The following is a 15,051-nucleotide window of genomic DNA, read 5'->3' as shown; positions in this document are numbered from 1 at the left end:
AAAATTTTGACCAAGGGAAAATGATATTTTAAGAGGGCTAAGGCATGAGGTTGAAATGCATTTATGAACTTGAAGTGTGTGCAGGAACAGTACAGAGCTATCAAATTGTAGTTAATGATACCAACAAGTTTGAAAGGTAGCATTGCAGAAATGATTATCATCCTATGAGGATACACCTCTGTTATGGCATAAATAAATTGAAATACAGGCACTTTCCTAAGTAGATTTAAAAAAGTATATACTTGATATGTTTTGAGTTTTTTTTTAAATGCTTTTCATGGAGTACATAGAACGGGAGGCCAGGGGCCACTAGGAGGCCGGCCTGACGCTGGTGGCCGCAGCGTCCTTGTGGTTTGTGGTGCCTCCCCACCTTTAAAAGGGTTATTAAAGTTATTTGATAGACTTACGGTCGCTTTTGTTAGAGCATTAGAGTATCTTTTTTTGAGGGAGGGTCTTTCTCTTCTGTGTGTATTAGCCAGAACTATTAAGGGGGAATGTATTTTAAGATTGAAATGAAATGAATGTTTTCATTATTTATTGCTGAATAGCAGCATTTTTCAGCCTATGGTGTACGGAATTTCTGCAGGATGTTACTAGATGTTAATAGAAAAAAAGGGTTCTTTGGACAAATAGATTGGGAAAATGATGAGGCAGAGTGGGAATTCATTCAATAAACTGATTTTCCCAAACTTCCAACTCCTTCTGGTGGAGCATCTTGGGATGTTAGTATTTCTTTTAAAACACTTTGGGAAAAGTTACTTACATAATCTTTGACTATGAAGTTGTTTAATATACATAGACCTCCATAGAAATATAGATCCTGTGAAGAAAAGCACCTAATTATAAAAAGAGCAGCTAGATTAGGACTGTTAAGAATTAAATCACAAGTGAGGAAACTTAATATTTATTATAGATGGGAAATAAACAGTGAACCCATGCCAAAGCATTGGAGACATTGTGGCTCATTTTTACTGGAGACTTTTTAGATTGAGTTTCTTCATCTAGTTTTCACCAGTAGTTTGAGTACATGAGTCCCTCCTCAGCCACTCGCATGCTCGTCTGCCATAGAATTGCCTAGATAGGGATATAACAGAGCCATTCTGAATTTGAGTGGCTGGCAAGAGATAGCCTAAATATTGGAACTTTCTCAGACTGAGCTCTAAGGATCTGCCTTCTCTTTCAGTGGTCGTTTAGGACAAAAATATTTGAATGAATGGGTAGATGGAGGGGTGGATGGAATGATATACTTGTGTTTGAGCTAATTCACATCATGGACCGTATGTATTTTACAGAGAGAAAAAGGATGCCTTTGTTTTGTGTGATGTACATTTTAGTACATTTACACAGGCTTTAGGATACATACTTACTTATTTTTAAGTTAAAGTATTTGATGGATTGTTATTGTTAACAAATACACCCATCTATTACAACTTTTAAAACTACAGTAGGATTGGATCCTCCAATCTATGGTCTGATTGTGGAGAAGAATTGGAGAGTTAAAATCTAATTATATTTCTTTGCATTTTTAGGCCCTTGATGAGCCTCCCTATTTGACAGTGGGCACTGATGTGAGTGCGAAATACAGAGGAGCCTTTTGTGAAGCCAAGATCAAGACAGCAAAAAGACTTGTCAAAGTCAAGGTACAGTATGTGTAGATTTTATAAATTACATGTTTAGTACTTGATAATTAAACTTTTATTTGGTGAGTGTATTTAAGAATTTTTTTCCTGCAAGATGAATTTCGTTTCTAGGAGTGATGATTGTAAAAATACCTGAAAACAAAGCATTATTTGTGATTTTAAAGTATTGCAGTTAGAATGAAATTAGATGATCCTAGCTGGTATTTTCAATGCTGTTTCACCACAGACTTGTTACTGTTTGTATCGTTAGCCTTTTAGAGCTGGAAAGGAACTTAGAAGTCATATGGTTTAATTTCTTAATTTTATTGTAAGAAAAATGAGGTTCATAAAGGGTTAGTGATTTCTCCAGGGTCATTATAGCAAATTAGTGGCAGAATGGGAATGACCATAGCACCTCAGTTCTAAGACACCCCCGCCCCTACAGATTTAACCACGAGATTGGGATGTGATTTATAACTGACGATCGTGGAACTAGTTGTGGATTCCTTACCCTTTACTTTTCCTGAAAAATCTTTCTAAAAATCTGTGCTTTGTCTCAGATAATGCACAAAAAGAAATGTAGTTCTTTACATTTTAGTAAATTTTCAGTGTTGAAAAATATGAGACGAGAGAGATTTCAAGGTAGATCTTTATTCTTTTGTTAATCATTTATTGATTGGCAAATTGTGCAGGTTACTCTGTTAGATGGGAAGGAGGATGGGGGTATGAGAATAACCTGATCTCTGTTTCCAAGGGATTTATATTCCAGATTAGCAGATGGCCTGCAAAACGTTGGTTTGAACACCAGAAGTTAAACAGGCCTTGGAGGTGATATACTTCCAGGGGAGAGTGTCAGAGACTCTTTGGAGCCTTTTCTGTGCGTTGTACGCCTAGGTTCCTTCCTTGCACGTGGATGTGTTGAAGAAAACTGCCTGGGTGATTCTCCCTTACACAGAGCCATTGTGATCGGGCCTTTAAATGAACTGTAAGCCTGCAGGATGTCGGTCCCGGTGCCCCACCCTGCCGTCAGTTTGCACGTGCTTGGTGCCTGTGAGCGCCGTTTGTGGTTTGACCATCTTCCAGTGCTCTTACAGTGGCATTTCCTGTTGTGACTTCACACACTGCTGTTCTCTGAGCACTTGTTTTTTGCCGTTACTATCTTAGAGATGAAGAGAAAGCTTTTTTTTTTTTTATCAGTTTTCTCACTCTTTTAGACAGAGCTACTGCTCACACATGTAACATCTTCGTGTGAGTTAGACAAAACCCCTCCCTTCCGGTAGAGACCTTCCTCAGCAGAGCTTGGCCTGTAGGTGAGCACTTCCGTGCGGGTGAGGAAAGGTGCTTCACGTGGGCCGGAGCAGCGCTGCGCCAGGCCCCGTGCTGCGTTAGTTCCGGGCCCTGACTGGTAATCGCAGCTCGAGGGCTCTGGGTAATGAGTGAACCAGCTAAATGGCAGGTAGCAACTCTGCTGTTTCTTGGTGTCAGTAAAAGGACGAGAACTGTTAGTTTCTACTGCTTCTGCTGATAGTGCCAACCAGAACCTTGTGCCTTATAAATATTGACTGTCTGAAATTTGCTGTTAGTATTTGTGGCTGCCCTGAAAAAATCTGCTTGTAATTCAAAGCTAATGATTTTCTCAACAAGAATCGTAATATATTTCGGTGCCAGTTTAATTTGTTTATGATTCAAAGTTAATAAATTTTTCAGCAATGTGTTGATACACTTCTTCCCCATCAGTTTTCCCTTATTGAGCATTGACTATGTGCTAAGCACTATGTCAGGTGTTGAAACTCTAGGATTTACATCTTGTTTTCATCCTTAAGTGGCTTAAGTCTAAGTGAAAGATGCAGACATCTAAACACATAATTTAAATAAAGTGTTACAGTGCTGTTGTATGAAACAGAAATGCCTGGGATGCTGTGAGTATAGGATCTGTCCTTTCATACCTGGTTTGTGAGTCTGTTACCTAAGTTAATGACCATGCACATCAAATAAGACCACGTTAATGGTTCAGTCCCTGTAAGAACTCCTGCTTTGTACAGGGAAAACAACCTTTTCTGTACTGAACACAGGAAGCTGTTTTGTTTTTTAACCAACTAATTAAATATTTAAACTTACCCCTTTATTGTTACTCCATGTCTGGTATTCCATTCTCTGATTTCTGTAGTGATACAGAGTTCTGGATCTAGATGGCCTGAGTTTCAGTCTCAGCTCCACCATGTCCTAGTTCTGTGATCCTGGGCCAGTCACTTAACCTTTCCGTCCCTCAGGTTTCTTACCAACATAATGGGAATAATTATACCTACCTAATAAGGGTGTTGTGAAGATTATATATTTGATGCTTGAGCCTGATGCTAGGCTCTCTGAGTGAGGGTTGCTGTTGCTTGTTGTGAGCTGGGCCTTCACAAAAGGGTGGAGTACCTCATACAACAGCCTAAGATTGCCACCTCTTTTTCCCTCATGTTTTTTTAGGAAAAGAAATTATACAGTTAAACTAATAACTAATAGTATTGCATAAAATATGATCTGTGAAACATCAAGTAAGTTAGTTAGTCTGGGAACTTTTCTGTCTGAATAATAAAATTTTCAGTTAATCTACTTAGGGATTGAGATTTTGTATAAACTAGGCAGCTGTTTGGATTACTTGTAATAAAAATGGATTCATTTGATGAGCTTGTGTTGCTTGATTTTTTTTTCTTTTTTGTTGGCTAATAAACTTTATAATCTCTAGGTAACATTTAGGCATGATTCTTCAACAGTGGAAGTTCAGGATGACCACATAAAGGGCCCGCTAAAGGTAATTCATTTATTCACTATTAATTCTAATGCTTCAATGGGAAATAATAATTGTGCTTGGTCTTTTAAAAATTAATTGATTACTTTGTTATTGAATTGATAAATACATAATTCTCTCTAAATAGACTAATAGAAAAAAGTAGACATGGTGTTCAGTAAAACCTGATATCCTAACTGTGCTCAGAAATGAAATGAACATCAAGGAAGCACTGATTGCTGTCTGTTTACTCACCTGTTTTGGTCTCACTATGTTTCACATACTAAAATGATGGAATTTCCAGAATTAATAGGAGGTGAACTGGGGATCAAGTGACGTAAGTTCCATGATGATATGAAAAGTGAGAAAACAAAAAAAATATAAAAAATCTCAGACATTTTAATTCTTTAAAGCAGCTGCTGGCATATGAAATTGTTTCAGGGTTGTCAGGGAGCTGTACATGATGAACAAGGACATACGTACAGAGTTTTATTTCTTTGCATCCGTTTCTCTTCGTTGGCCAGTGACGTTCACGCTGCTTTACTTCCCACTAGGGAGCAGGCTAAAGGGAGTGTGTGGGTAGCTGCTGTGTGCTCTTTGGCTATTTTTTTTGTTTTAATTTTTAAAATGCATTTTTTTTAATTGAAGTACAGTCAGTTACCATGTGTCAGTTTCTGGTGTACAGCACAGTGTCCCTGTCATGCGTGTACATACATATATTTGTTTTCATATTCTCTTTGGCCTTTTTGAGTGTCTGAAATGGACGTTGACCTAGCTGAGTGAATTTTAAGAAATGCTAACAGAACTGAAGAAGCATTTGCAGATGCATGAAGTATCTTGTCCTAATGAAGCTGTACTTTGTAAAGAATAGATAGATGTATGTATCTGCCAGTTTGTGGTTGATTTGAAAACTTAATTGGATCCCCAGGGCATTAGTACCTTGCATATGTAGTAGGTACTGTGGGGGCCTAAAATTTGTAAGTTTTTGAAATTTCTCCATGTAAAAATATTTTCCGCCCTTCTGTTTTGTAGGTGCCATCTTACATGCACATGTACGTCACTTGTGGGGACAAAAAGACAAAAGCACGCATGTGTATGATTGGATGTTAGCTGCCATTCATTTAGCACTTAGTATGTGCTAGGACTGTACTGAGTCCTCCGCACATACTATCTTGTGTAATCTTCATAACATCTCCTTATGGAAGAGGAAACTGAAGGGAGGTGGGAGATAAAGTTATCTGGCCAAGGTTTTAGAGCCAGTAATGATAACCAAAATTCTGGTAGATTCACAGCCTGTAATTGAACATAGTGCCCTCTGGATGATCAGAACACATACCTCTTCATGCCTTATTTGTGTTTTTGCCTCATAATAACACCATCACAGCTTTTCAGTGCCTGACTACCCTGTTCACCTGGCGCAGGCCAGCTGGTACCAACTACAAAAAATGTTCAGTGTTGCAAGGGACAGGAAAGACAGTTACTTTGTATCATCAAGCCATCTTCCTCTCCTGTTGCTCCAGCCTCTTTGTGGCATAGTTGATTTATTTTGCTTCTTTGGTTTTTCTTATTTTATTAAAATTTTTTTTGTGATTAGGGCTTAAGACCATTTGGATTTTGACATAGGCAGGTATATTAAATTTTGGTCTCAACATTGTTAAAATATTTCTCCTGTCTGTAGTTCTTTTTGTATGTAGATTTTTCAATTAACTTTTTTTTATTGACTGTGTGTAGATTTTTGATTGTTCCCTAATACATTCTGTAGCCTTCTGTCAACTGATAGAAAGTATCAGCATTTGGATAAAATATTTCTCTTAGAGGAAATAAGCCTCCAAGAGTGATGGTCTGATCTCAATATGTTTTCAGTGAGTTCACATGAAAATACTACTAGACCACATGAGTATTAAATAAAAAAATTAAACCATGTATTTGTTGACTGTAGTCATTTAGTGAAAGTTCTAGAATTTCATTCCCTCTTGTGGGCATTTGTGCTGACAGTCTCTTTGAACAGTTTTGTTTTTGTTATCATTATAAAGACCATATACATTTTCTTTTATTTTTATTGATGTATAATTGGCATATTGCATTATTAGTTTCAGGTGTACAACATGATTCAGTATTTGTGTACATTGCAGAAGGATCACCACATTAAGTCTAGTTAACATCCATCACCATACATGGTTGCGAATTTTTTTTCTAATGATAAGGACTTTAAAGATTTACCCTCTTAGCAACTCTTTAAATATGCAATATAGTATTACTGACTGTAATCACCATGCTGTGATAACCGTGGCTTTTAATTTTATAACTGGAAGTTTGCGCCTTTTGACCTCCTTTATCTGTTTTGTCCACCTCTACTTTCTTCCCCCTCTGGCAACCACCAGTCTGCTCTCTGTATCTGTAACCTTGATATTTTTAGTTTTGTTTTGTTTTGTTTTTTTCCTCATTTTTTAAACTCCACATATAAGTGATATCATATAGTACTTGTCTTTCTCTGTCTGACTTACTTCACTCAGCGCAGTGCACTCAGGGTCTATGTTGTTGCAGATGGCAAGGTTTCAATTCTTTTCTGTGGCTGAATTATACACACACAGGCATCTTTGTCCATTCATCTGTCATTGGATGCTTAGATTGTTTTCATATCATCTTGGCTGTTGTACCTAACGCTGCAGCGAACACGGGGGTGCATAGATCTTTACAAATTAGTGTTTTCAGTTCCTTTGCATAACTACCCAGCAGTGGAATTGCTGGATCATATACTAGTTGTATTTTTAATTTTTCAGGGCCCTCCATTCTGTTTTCCATCGTGGCTATACCAGTTTAAACTTACACCAGCAGTGCACAAGGGTTTCCTTTTCTCCACATTCCGGCCAATACTTTCTTTCTTGTCTTTTTGATAAGCCATTTTAATACGTGTTAGGAGATAGCTCATTGTGGGTTTGATTTACATTTCCCTGATGATTAGTGATGTTGAGCATCCTTTCATGTACCAGTCTGCCATCTATATGTCTTTTCTTCTTTGGAAAAATGTCTATGCAGGTCTTCTGCCCATTTTTTAATCAGGTTGTTTATTTTACTCATATTGAGCTGTGTGAGCTGTTCATATATTCTGGATAATAACTCCCGTCAGTTATATCATTTGCAAATATTTTCTCATTTAGTAAGTTGTCTTTTCATTTGTTGTGCAAAAGCTTTTAAGTTTAATTAGGTCCCATTTGTTTATTTTTGCGTTTTTTCCTTTGCCTTAGGAGACAGATCCAAAGAATATTGCTAAGAGTGATGTCAAAGAGTATACATTTTCTTCTAGGAGCTTTATGGTTTCCAGTCTTATATTTAATCCATTTGGAGATTATTTTTGTAAATAATGTGAGAACCTCTGTCCATTTTTCACTTGGACTGTTTTTGTTTTTACACTGTCGCATTGCATGAGTTCTTTTTATATATTGATTTTTGACCCCTTGTCAGATACATGATTTGCAGATACATTTTCTCCCATTCAGTAGGTTGCCTTTTCAAATTGTTGATGATTTTCTTTGCCGTGCGAAAGTGTTAAGAGTTTGATGTAGTTATAAAGACCATATGAATGTAATCATCAGCATTTTCTTGATCAGATGAAGCTATTTTAAATGATTGTCATTAATGGTACAGTTTAACTTTTTTTAAAAAACTTTTTTTATTGAGTTATAGTCATTTTACAATGTTGTGTCAAATTCCAGTGTAGAGCACAATTTTTCAGTTATACATGAGCATACATATATTCATTGTCACATTGTTTTTCGCTGCGAGCTACCACCAGATCTTGTATATATTTCCCTGTGCTCTACAGTATAATCTTGTTTAACTATTCTACCTTTTGAAATCCCAGTCTGTCCCTTCCCACCCCCCCGGTACAGTTTAACTCTCAAGGAGACCCCGAAGTTATTTCTTATTTTTTCCTACTCTTCCCAGCCTCCTTGAAAAAGAAGTGGTGATATGGTTCAGACAGTAAATTTCACAGGCAGGGTTCCTCAGACCCCCAAGGGTTCCCAAGGCTCTTTCAGGGACATAATACTGGAAAAGCTATTTTCATAATAATACTTAGATAGTGTTTAACTTTTTCACTAATGGTACAAAAACAGTGTTAAGTAAAACTGCTGGCACATTAACACAAATCAGATCAGTTATTTTATTCTTCACCTGCCATGTACCCAATTAGCGGGGGAAAAAAGACACTTTTTGATTTGTTTATTCATCTTCTAAAAGTTTTTGTAACTTTTTTTTTTATTACTTTAGGTTGGAGCTATTGTGGAAGTGAAGAATCTTGACGGTGCCTATCAGGAAGCTGTAATCAATAAATTAACAGATGCGAGTTGGTACACTGTAGGTAAGGAAATAAATCTTTTAAAAGTGTATTTCAATGATAATACAAATAAGGCAGATTTTTATTCATTTACTTCCGTAATTGCCACAGATGTTCTTACTGTTAATGGTTTTTATCTTTCCAGATCTTTAGAACATTTATTTTATAAATACATACATAATAGAATTCGAAATTAGTGTATATATTATATAATTGGATTTCTAGCTTTTTTTTTGCTTCAAAGTATATCCTAGAGAAGACCTTTGTGTATTTAAATAGTGTTAAGTATATTCATGTTGTCGTGCAATAGATCAATTTTTTAGTTGTAATATGTTTCATAATATTTGATATAATGTAATTTATTTTCTATTACCAATGGTGTTGCCAGTTTTCTTAAATATATGCTGGGTTGAATGTCTTTTGTACATGCACATTATTCCAGTATTTTCATAGTGTGTACATTGACAACTAGGCATAGATTGAAGGGCAATGTACTTTTTAAAACTTCAGTAGGTAATGAAAACTCTTTCTTAAAAGATTATATTAATTTACACTCTTGTGAACAGTGTATGAGTATACTTGTTTTCCCAGTCCTTGTCAAATTTGATGTGAGTAATATTTTAAAATTTTTGCCTATTTGGACAGAAAATAGTATCTTAGTTTTGAGTAATCATGAGATGGAGCATATTTTCATAAGTTTAATGAGAGGAGCATTTGTTCATTTGTATTTTCTGTCTTTTTAAGTTTTTTTTTATTTTTTAAATTTTTATTGAAATACAGTTGATTTACAGTGTTGTCTCAGTTTCAGGTGTACAGCAAACTGATTCAGTTATACATATATATTATAATATATATGCTTTTTAAGATCCGTTATAGGTTATTACAAGATGTTGAATATAGTTACCTGTGCTGCATGCTAGGTCCTTGTTTTTTAATCTGTTTTATATATAGTAGTGCATATTTGTTAATCCTAAACTCCTGAGTTACCGCTCCCCCTTCCCCTGTGGTAACCATAGTTTATCTTCTATGTCTGTGAGTCTATTTCTAGTTTGTAAATAAGTTCATTTATATCATTTTTTTCTAGATTCCACATGTAAGTGATATCCTGACACTTGTCTTTCTCTGTCTGACTTGCTTCACTTAGAGTGACCGTCTCCATGTCCATCCATGTTGCTGCAAATGGCATCATTTTGTTCTTTTTAATGGCTGAATAGCATTCCATTGTGCATATATATCACATCTTCTTCATCCAGTCATTTGTCAGTGGACATTTAGGTTGCTGCCATGTCTTGGCTGTTGCAAATAGTGCTGCTATGAACATTGGGGTGCGTGTGTCTTTTTGAGTTAGTTGTTTACTCCTGATATATGCTCAGGAGTGGGATTGCTGGATCATATGTTAACTCTTACTATATGGTAACAGTAAGGAACTTCCATACTGTTTTCCATAGTGGCTACTTCAGTTTACATTCCCACTAACAGTGTAAGAGGGTCTCTTTTTTCCATATTCTCTCCAGTGTTTATTATTTGTAGATTTTTAATGATGGCCATTCTGACTGGTGTGAGGTGATACCTCATTGTAGTTTTGATTTGCATTTCTCAAATAGTTAATAATAGTGACATTGAGCATCTTTTTATGTGCCTGTTGGCCTTCTGTATGTCTTTGGAGAAATGTCTTTTTAGGTCTTCTGCTCATCTTTTGATTGGGTTGTTTTTTTTTTTGATATTAAAATGTATGAGCTATTTTGTATATTTGGGAAATTAAGCCCTTGCCAGTCTTGTCGTTTGCAAATATTTTCTCCCATTCTGTAGGTTGTCTTTGTATTGTTCATGGTTTCCTTTGCTGTGCAAAAGCTTTTAAATTTAATTAAAATCTCATTTGCCTGTTTTTTATTTTTATTTCCATTACTCTAGGAGACAGATTGAAAATAATATTGCTGTGATTTATGTCAAAGAGTGTTCTGCCTATGTTATCCTCTAGGAGTTTTAGAGTATCTAGATCTTTAGTCCATTTTGAGTTTATTTTTGTACATGGTGCCGGAGAATGTTCTAATTTCATTCTGTCAAGTTTTCCCAGCACCACTATTGAAGAGACTGCCTTTTATCCATTGTATAACCTCCTTTGTTGTAGATTAATTGACCTGTAAGTGCGTGGGTTTATTTCTGGGCTTTTTATGCTGTTCCATTGAGCTGTGTGTCTGTTTTTGGTCAGTGCCACACTGTTTTGATTATTGTAGCTTTGTAGTATAGTCTGAAGTCAGGGAGCATGATTACCCCAGCTCTGGTCTTCTTTCTCAAGATTATTTTTGCTATTCAGAGTCTTTTGTGTTTCCATACAAATTAAAAATTTTTTTTGTTCCAGTTCTGTGAAAATTGCCAGTGGTAATTTGATAGGGATTGCATTGAATCTGTAGATTGCCTTGGATAGTATGGTCATTTTAACAATATTGATTCTTCCCATTCAAGAACTCGGTATTCCTTTCCGTCAGTTTCTCCCATCAGTGTCTTATAGTTTCAGAGTGTCTATCTTTTGCTTCCCTAGGTAGGTTTATTTCTGTTTTATTCTTTTTGATGTGATGTTAAATGGGATTGTTCCCTTAATTTCTTTTTCTGATATTTTGTTGCAACAGATTTCTGTATATTAAGTTTGTATCCTGCAACTTTGCCAGATTTATTGATGAACTCTGGTAGTTCTCTGGTAACATCTTTAGGATTTTCTATCTATAGGATCATGTCATCTGCAAAAGTGACAACTTTACTTCTTCTTTTCCAATTTGGATCCCTTTTATTTCCTTTTCTTCTTTGATTGCTGAGGCGAGGACGTCCAAAACTGTGTTGAATAAAAGTGGCAAGAGTGGGCATCCTTGTCTTGTGTGTCACACTGGTTTGCAGATACTGAAAAACCCTTGCATCCCTGGAATAAATCCCACTTACAGGATTTTACTGCATTGGGGAGCTGGCTTGCTAGTCTTTTGCTGAGGATTTTTGTATGTATATTCATAAGTGGTACTGGCCTATAATTTTCTTTTTTTGTGGTATCTTTGTCCGGGTTTGGTATCAGGGTGATGGTGGACTCAATAGAATGAGTTTAGAAGTGCTCCTTCCTCTACAGTTCTTTGGAATAGTTTTAGAAGGGTAGGCATTAACTCTTCTCTAAATGTTTGGTAGAATTCTCTTGTGAAGCTGTCTGGTCCTGGATTTGTTTTCTGGGAGTTTTTAAATTAGTGATTCAATTTCAGGACTGGTAATTTGTCTGTTCATATTAGTCTATTTCCTTGCTCAGTCTTGGGAGATTATGCCTTTCTAAGAATTTGTCCATTTGTTCTAGGTTGTCTGTTTCATTGGCGTATAGTTGTTCATAGTAACCTCTTATGATCCTTTGTATTTCTGTGGTGTTAGTTGTAACATTTGCTTTTTCACTTTTGATTTTATTGATTTGGGCCCTCTCCCTTTTTTTCTTGTTGAGTCTGGCTAAAGGTTTATCAGTTTTGTTTGTCTTCAAAGAACCAGCTTTTAGTTTCATTCATCTTTTCTTTCTTTTTTTTTTAAGTATCTTTCATTTATTTCTTCTCTGATCTTTATGACTTTTTTCCTTCCCCTAATTTTGGGTTTTGTTTTATCTTCTTTCTCTAATTGCTTTAGGTTATAAGGTTAGGTTGTTAATTTGAGATTTTTCTTATTTCCTGAGGTAAACTTGTATCGCTATAAACTTCCCTCATAGAACAGCTTTTGCTGTATCTCATAAGTTTTGGATTGTCGTGTTTTTATTTTGATTTGTCTCTAGGTATTTTCACAATTTTTCCTTTAGTTTCTTCAGTGATCCATTGGTTGTTTAGTAGCATGTTGTTTAGCTGCACATATTTGTATTTTTGCTTTTTTCTTTCTTATAGTTGATTTCTAAGCTCATAGCATTGTGGTCAGAAAAGATGCTTGATATAATTGCAGATTTCTTAAATTTGCCTAGGCTTGCTTTGTGGCTCAGAATGTGGTGTATCCTGGAGAATGTTCTATGTCGCTTGAAAAGAATATTTATTCTGCTGCTTTTGGAATGGAATGCTCTGTAAATACCAGTTAAGCCCCAAATGTATCATTTAAGGCTTGTGTTTCCTTACTGTTTTTCTGTCCCTGTAATCTATTGGCGTGAGTGGGGTGTTAAAGTTCCCCCTATTATTGTGTTATTGTCAACTTCTCCCTTTATGTCTGTTAACAATTGCCTTTTGTTTTGAGGTGCACCTATGTTGGGTGCATATATATTAACAATTGTTGTATCTTTTTCTTGGATTGATCCCTTGATCATTATGTGGTGTCCTTCTTTGTCTCTTACAACAGTCTTTAAAGACTGTTTGGCCTGATGTAAGTATTGCTACTCCAGCTTTCTTTGGGTTTCCATTTGCATGAAATACCTTTTTCCTCCCTCTCACTTTTGGTCTGTATGTCTCTATCCCTGAAGTGAGTCTCTTATTGACAGCATATATACAGGTCTGGTTTTGTATCCGTTCAGTGAGTCTGTATCTTTTGGTTGGAGCATTTAGTCCGTTTATGTTGAAGGTAATTATTGATATGTGTGTTCTTACTGCCATTTTGTTAATTTGTTTTGAATTTGTTTTTTAGGTCTTTTTTTCTTCTTTTGTTCTCTTTTGTGATTTGATGACTATCTTTAGTGTACATTTGGATTCTGTCTTCTCTTTTGTGTATTTTTGGTTTGCAGTTAGCATGAGGTCTTGGTATAGCAGTCCATGTATAGACACATGATTGCTTTAAGTTGCTGCCCTCTTAATTTCAAATGCACTTTAAATGCCCTGCATTTGTACTTCCCTCCCCTCAGGATTACTGTTTTTGATACCGTATTTTACATTTGATTATTTGTGTATCCCTTTAACTGCTTACTGTGGGTGGATATAGATGATTTTACTACTTTTGTCTTTTAACCTTCCTTGTAGTTTGTGTGTGCGTGATTTCCTGTGTTTTCTGTATGTTTACCTTTATCAGTGAACTTTTCCATTTCATAGTTTTCTTGTTTCTAGTTGTGGCCTTTTTTTGCCTATAGAAGTTCCTTTAGCATTTGTTTCAAAACTGGTTTGGTGGTGCTGAATTCTTTAGGTTTTGCATATCTGTAAAGCTTTTATTTCTTCCATCAAATTTTAGCAAGAGCTTTGCTGAAAGAGTATTCTTGGTTATAGGTTTTTCCCTTTCATCACTTTAAATATATCGTGCCATTCCCTTGTTGCTTGCAGAGTTTCTGCTGAAGACTAATCTTATGGGAGTTCCACTCTGTGTTATTTGTTACTTTTCCCTTGTTGCTTTTAATATTCTGTCTTTATTTTTAATTTTTGTCATTTCATTATAAATATGTCTAGATGTATTCTTCTTAGGGTTAATTCTATCTGGGACTCTCTGCATTTCCTCAACTTGAGTGACTATTTCCTTTCTTAAGTTAGGGATGTTTTCAGCTGTTATCTCTTCAGATATTTTCTCAAGTCCTTCCCCGCTCTCTTCTACCTCTGGGGCCTCTGTAATGTGAATATTAGTGCACTTCATGTTGTCCCGAGGTCTCTTACACTATCCTCTTTTCTTTTTGTTCTTTTTCCTTTGTTCTGTTCTGTGGTAGTGATTACCACTGCTGCCTTCTAGATCACTGATCTGTTCTTCTGCCTCATTTAGTGTACCTTTGGTTCCTCCTAGTGTGTTACTCATTTTAGTTATTAGATTCTTCAACTCTGGTTGTTCTTTATATTTTCTAACTCTTTGCTTAAAACTTCAAATTTCTCACTCTGTTTATCCATTCTCTTCCCGAGATCTTTGATCAACCTTAGAATCATAACTCTGAACTCATTCTTAGGTAGATTGCCTATCTCCTCATCACTTACTTCTTTTGGGTTCTTATCTTGTGCCTTTGTCTGGAACATAGTCCTCTGCTGCCTCATTTTGTGTAAGTTTCTATTTGTATTTTTATGTATGTGTGGATCAGTTATGTTTCTCAGCCTGGGAGATGTAGCCCTCTGTAGGAGACATCTGTGTGTCCCAGCAGTGCACTCCCCACTGGTCACCCAAGGGCCAGGGATCAGCAGGTCCCAGGGGAGAGTTTGGCCTGGGTTTGTGGACTTCTTCCACAGGCTGTGGAATTGTTATTTTCTTACTTCTGGTGTCTGCACCCTGGTGGGTGGAGGTTGGACTAGAGGCTTGTGCAGGTTTCCTAGCAGGAGGGACTGGTGCCTGCCCACTGGTGGGTGGAACTGGGTCCTGGCCCTCTTGTGGGCAGGGCTTTGTCTAGGGATGTGTTGAGAGGCAACTGACTGTAAGCTCAGGAGGTCTTCAGGCAGCTCTTC

General features: G+C 36.4%; 1 protein-coding gene across 6 annotated transcripts in view; it reads left to right on the top strand.

Moving 5' to 3' along the window:
- The window catches only part of ARID4B (AT-rich interaction domain 4B), a 127,509-nt gene that overhangs the window by 47,588 nt on the left and 64,870 nt on the right, over nucleotides 1-15,051 (top strand). For all 6 annotated transcript variants that reach the window (XM_072970990.1, XM_072970989.1, XM_072970992.1 and 3 more), the window contains exons 3-5: nucleotides 1,530-1,640; nucleotides 4,351-4,416; nucleotides 8,662-8,752. In XM_072970990.1, the coding sequence (XP_072827091.1) occupies nucleotides 1,530-1,640; nucleotides 4,351-4,416; nucleotides 8,662-8,752 (268 nt within the window). The remainder of the gene's footprint in view (nucleotides 1-1,529; nucleotides 1,641-4,350; nucleotides 4,417-8,661; nucleotides 8,753-15,051) is intronic.

The sequence above is a fragment of the Vicugna pacos genome, chromosome 11 (genome assembly GCF_048564905.1).
Source record: "Vicugna pacos chromosome 11, VicPac4, whole genome shotgun sequence".
Classification (NCBI taxonomy): Eukaryota; Metazoa; Chordata; class Mammalia; order Artiodactyla; family Camelidae; genus Vicugna; species Vicugna pacos.
This window is presented reverse-complemented; position numbering and strand designations above follow the sequence as displayed.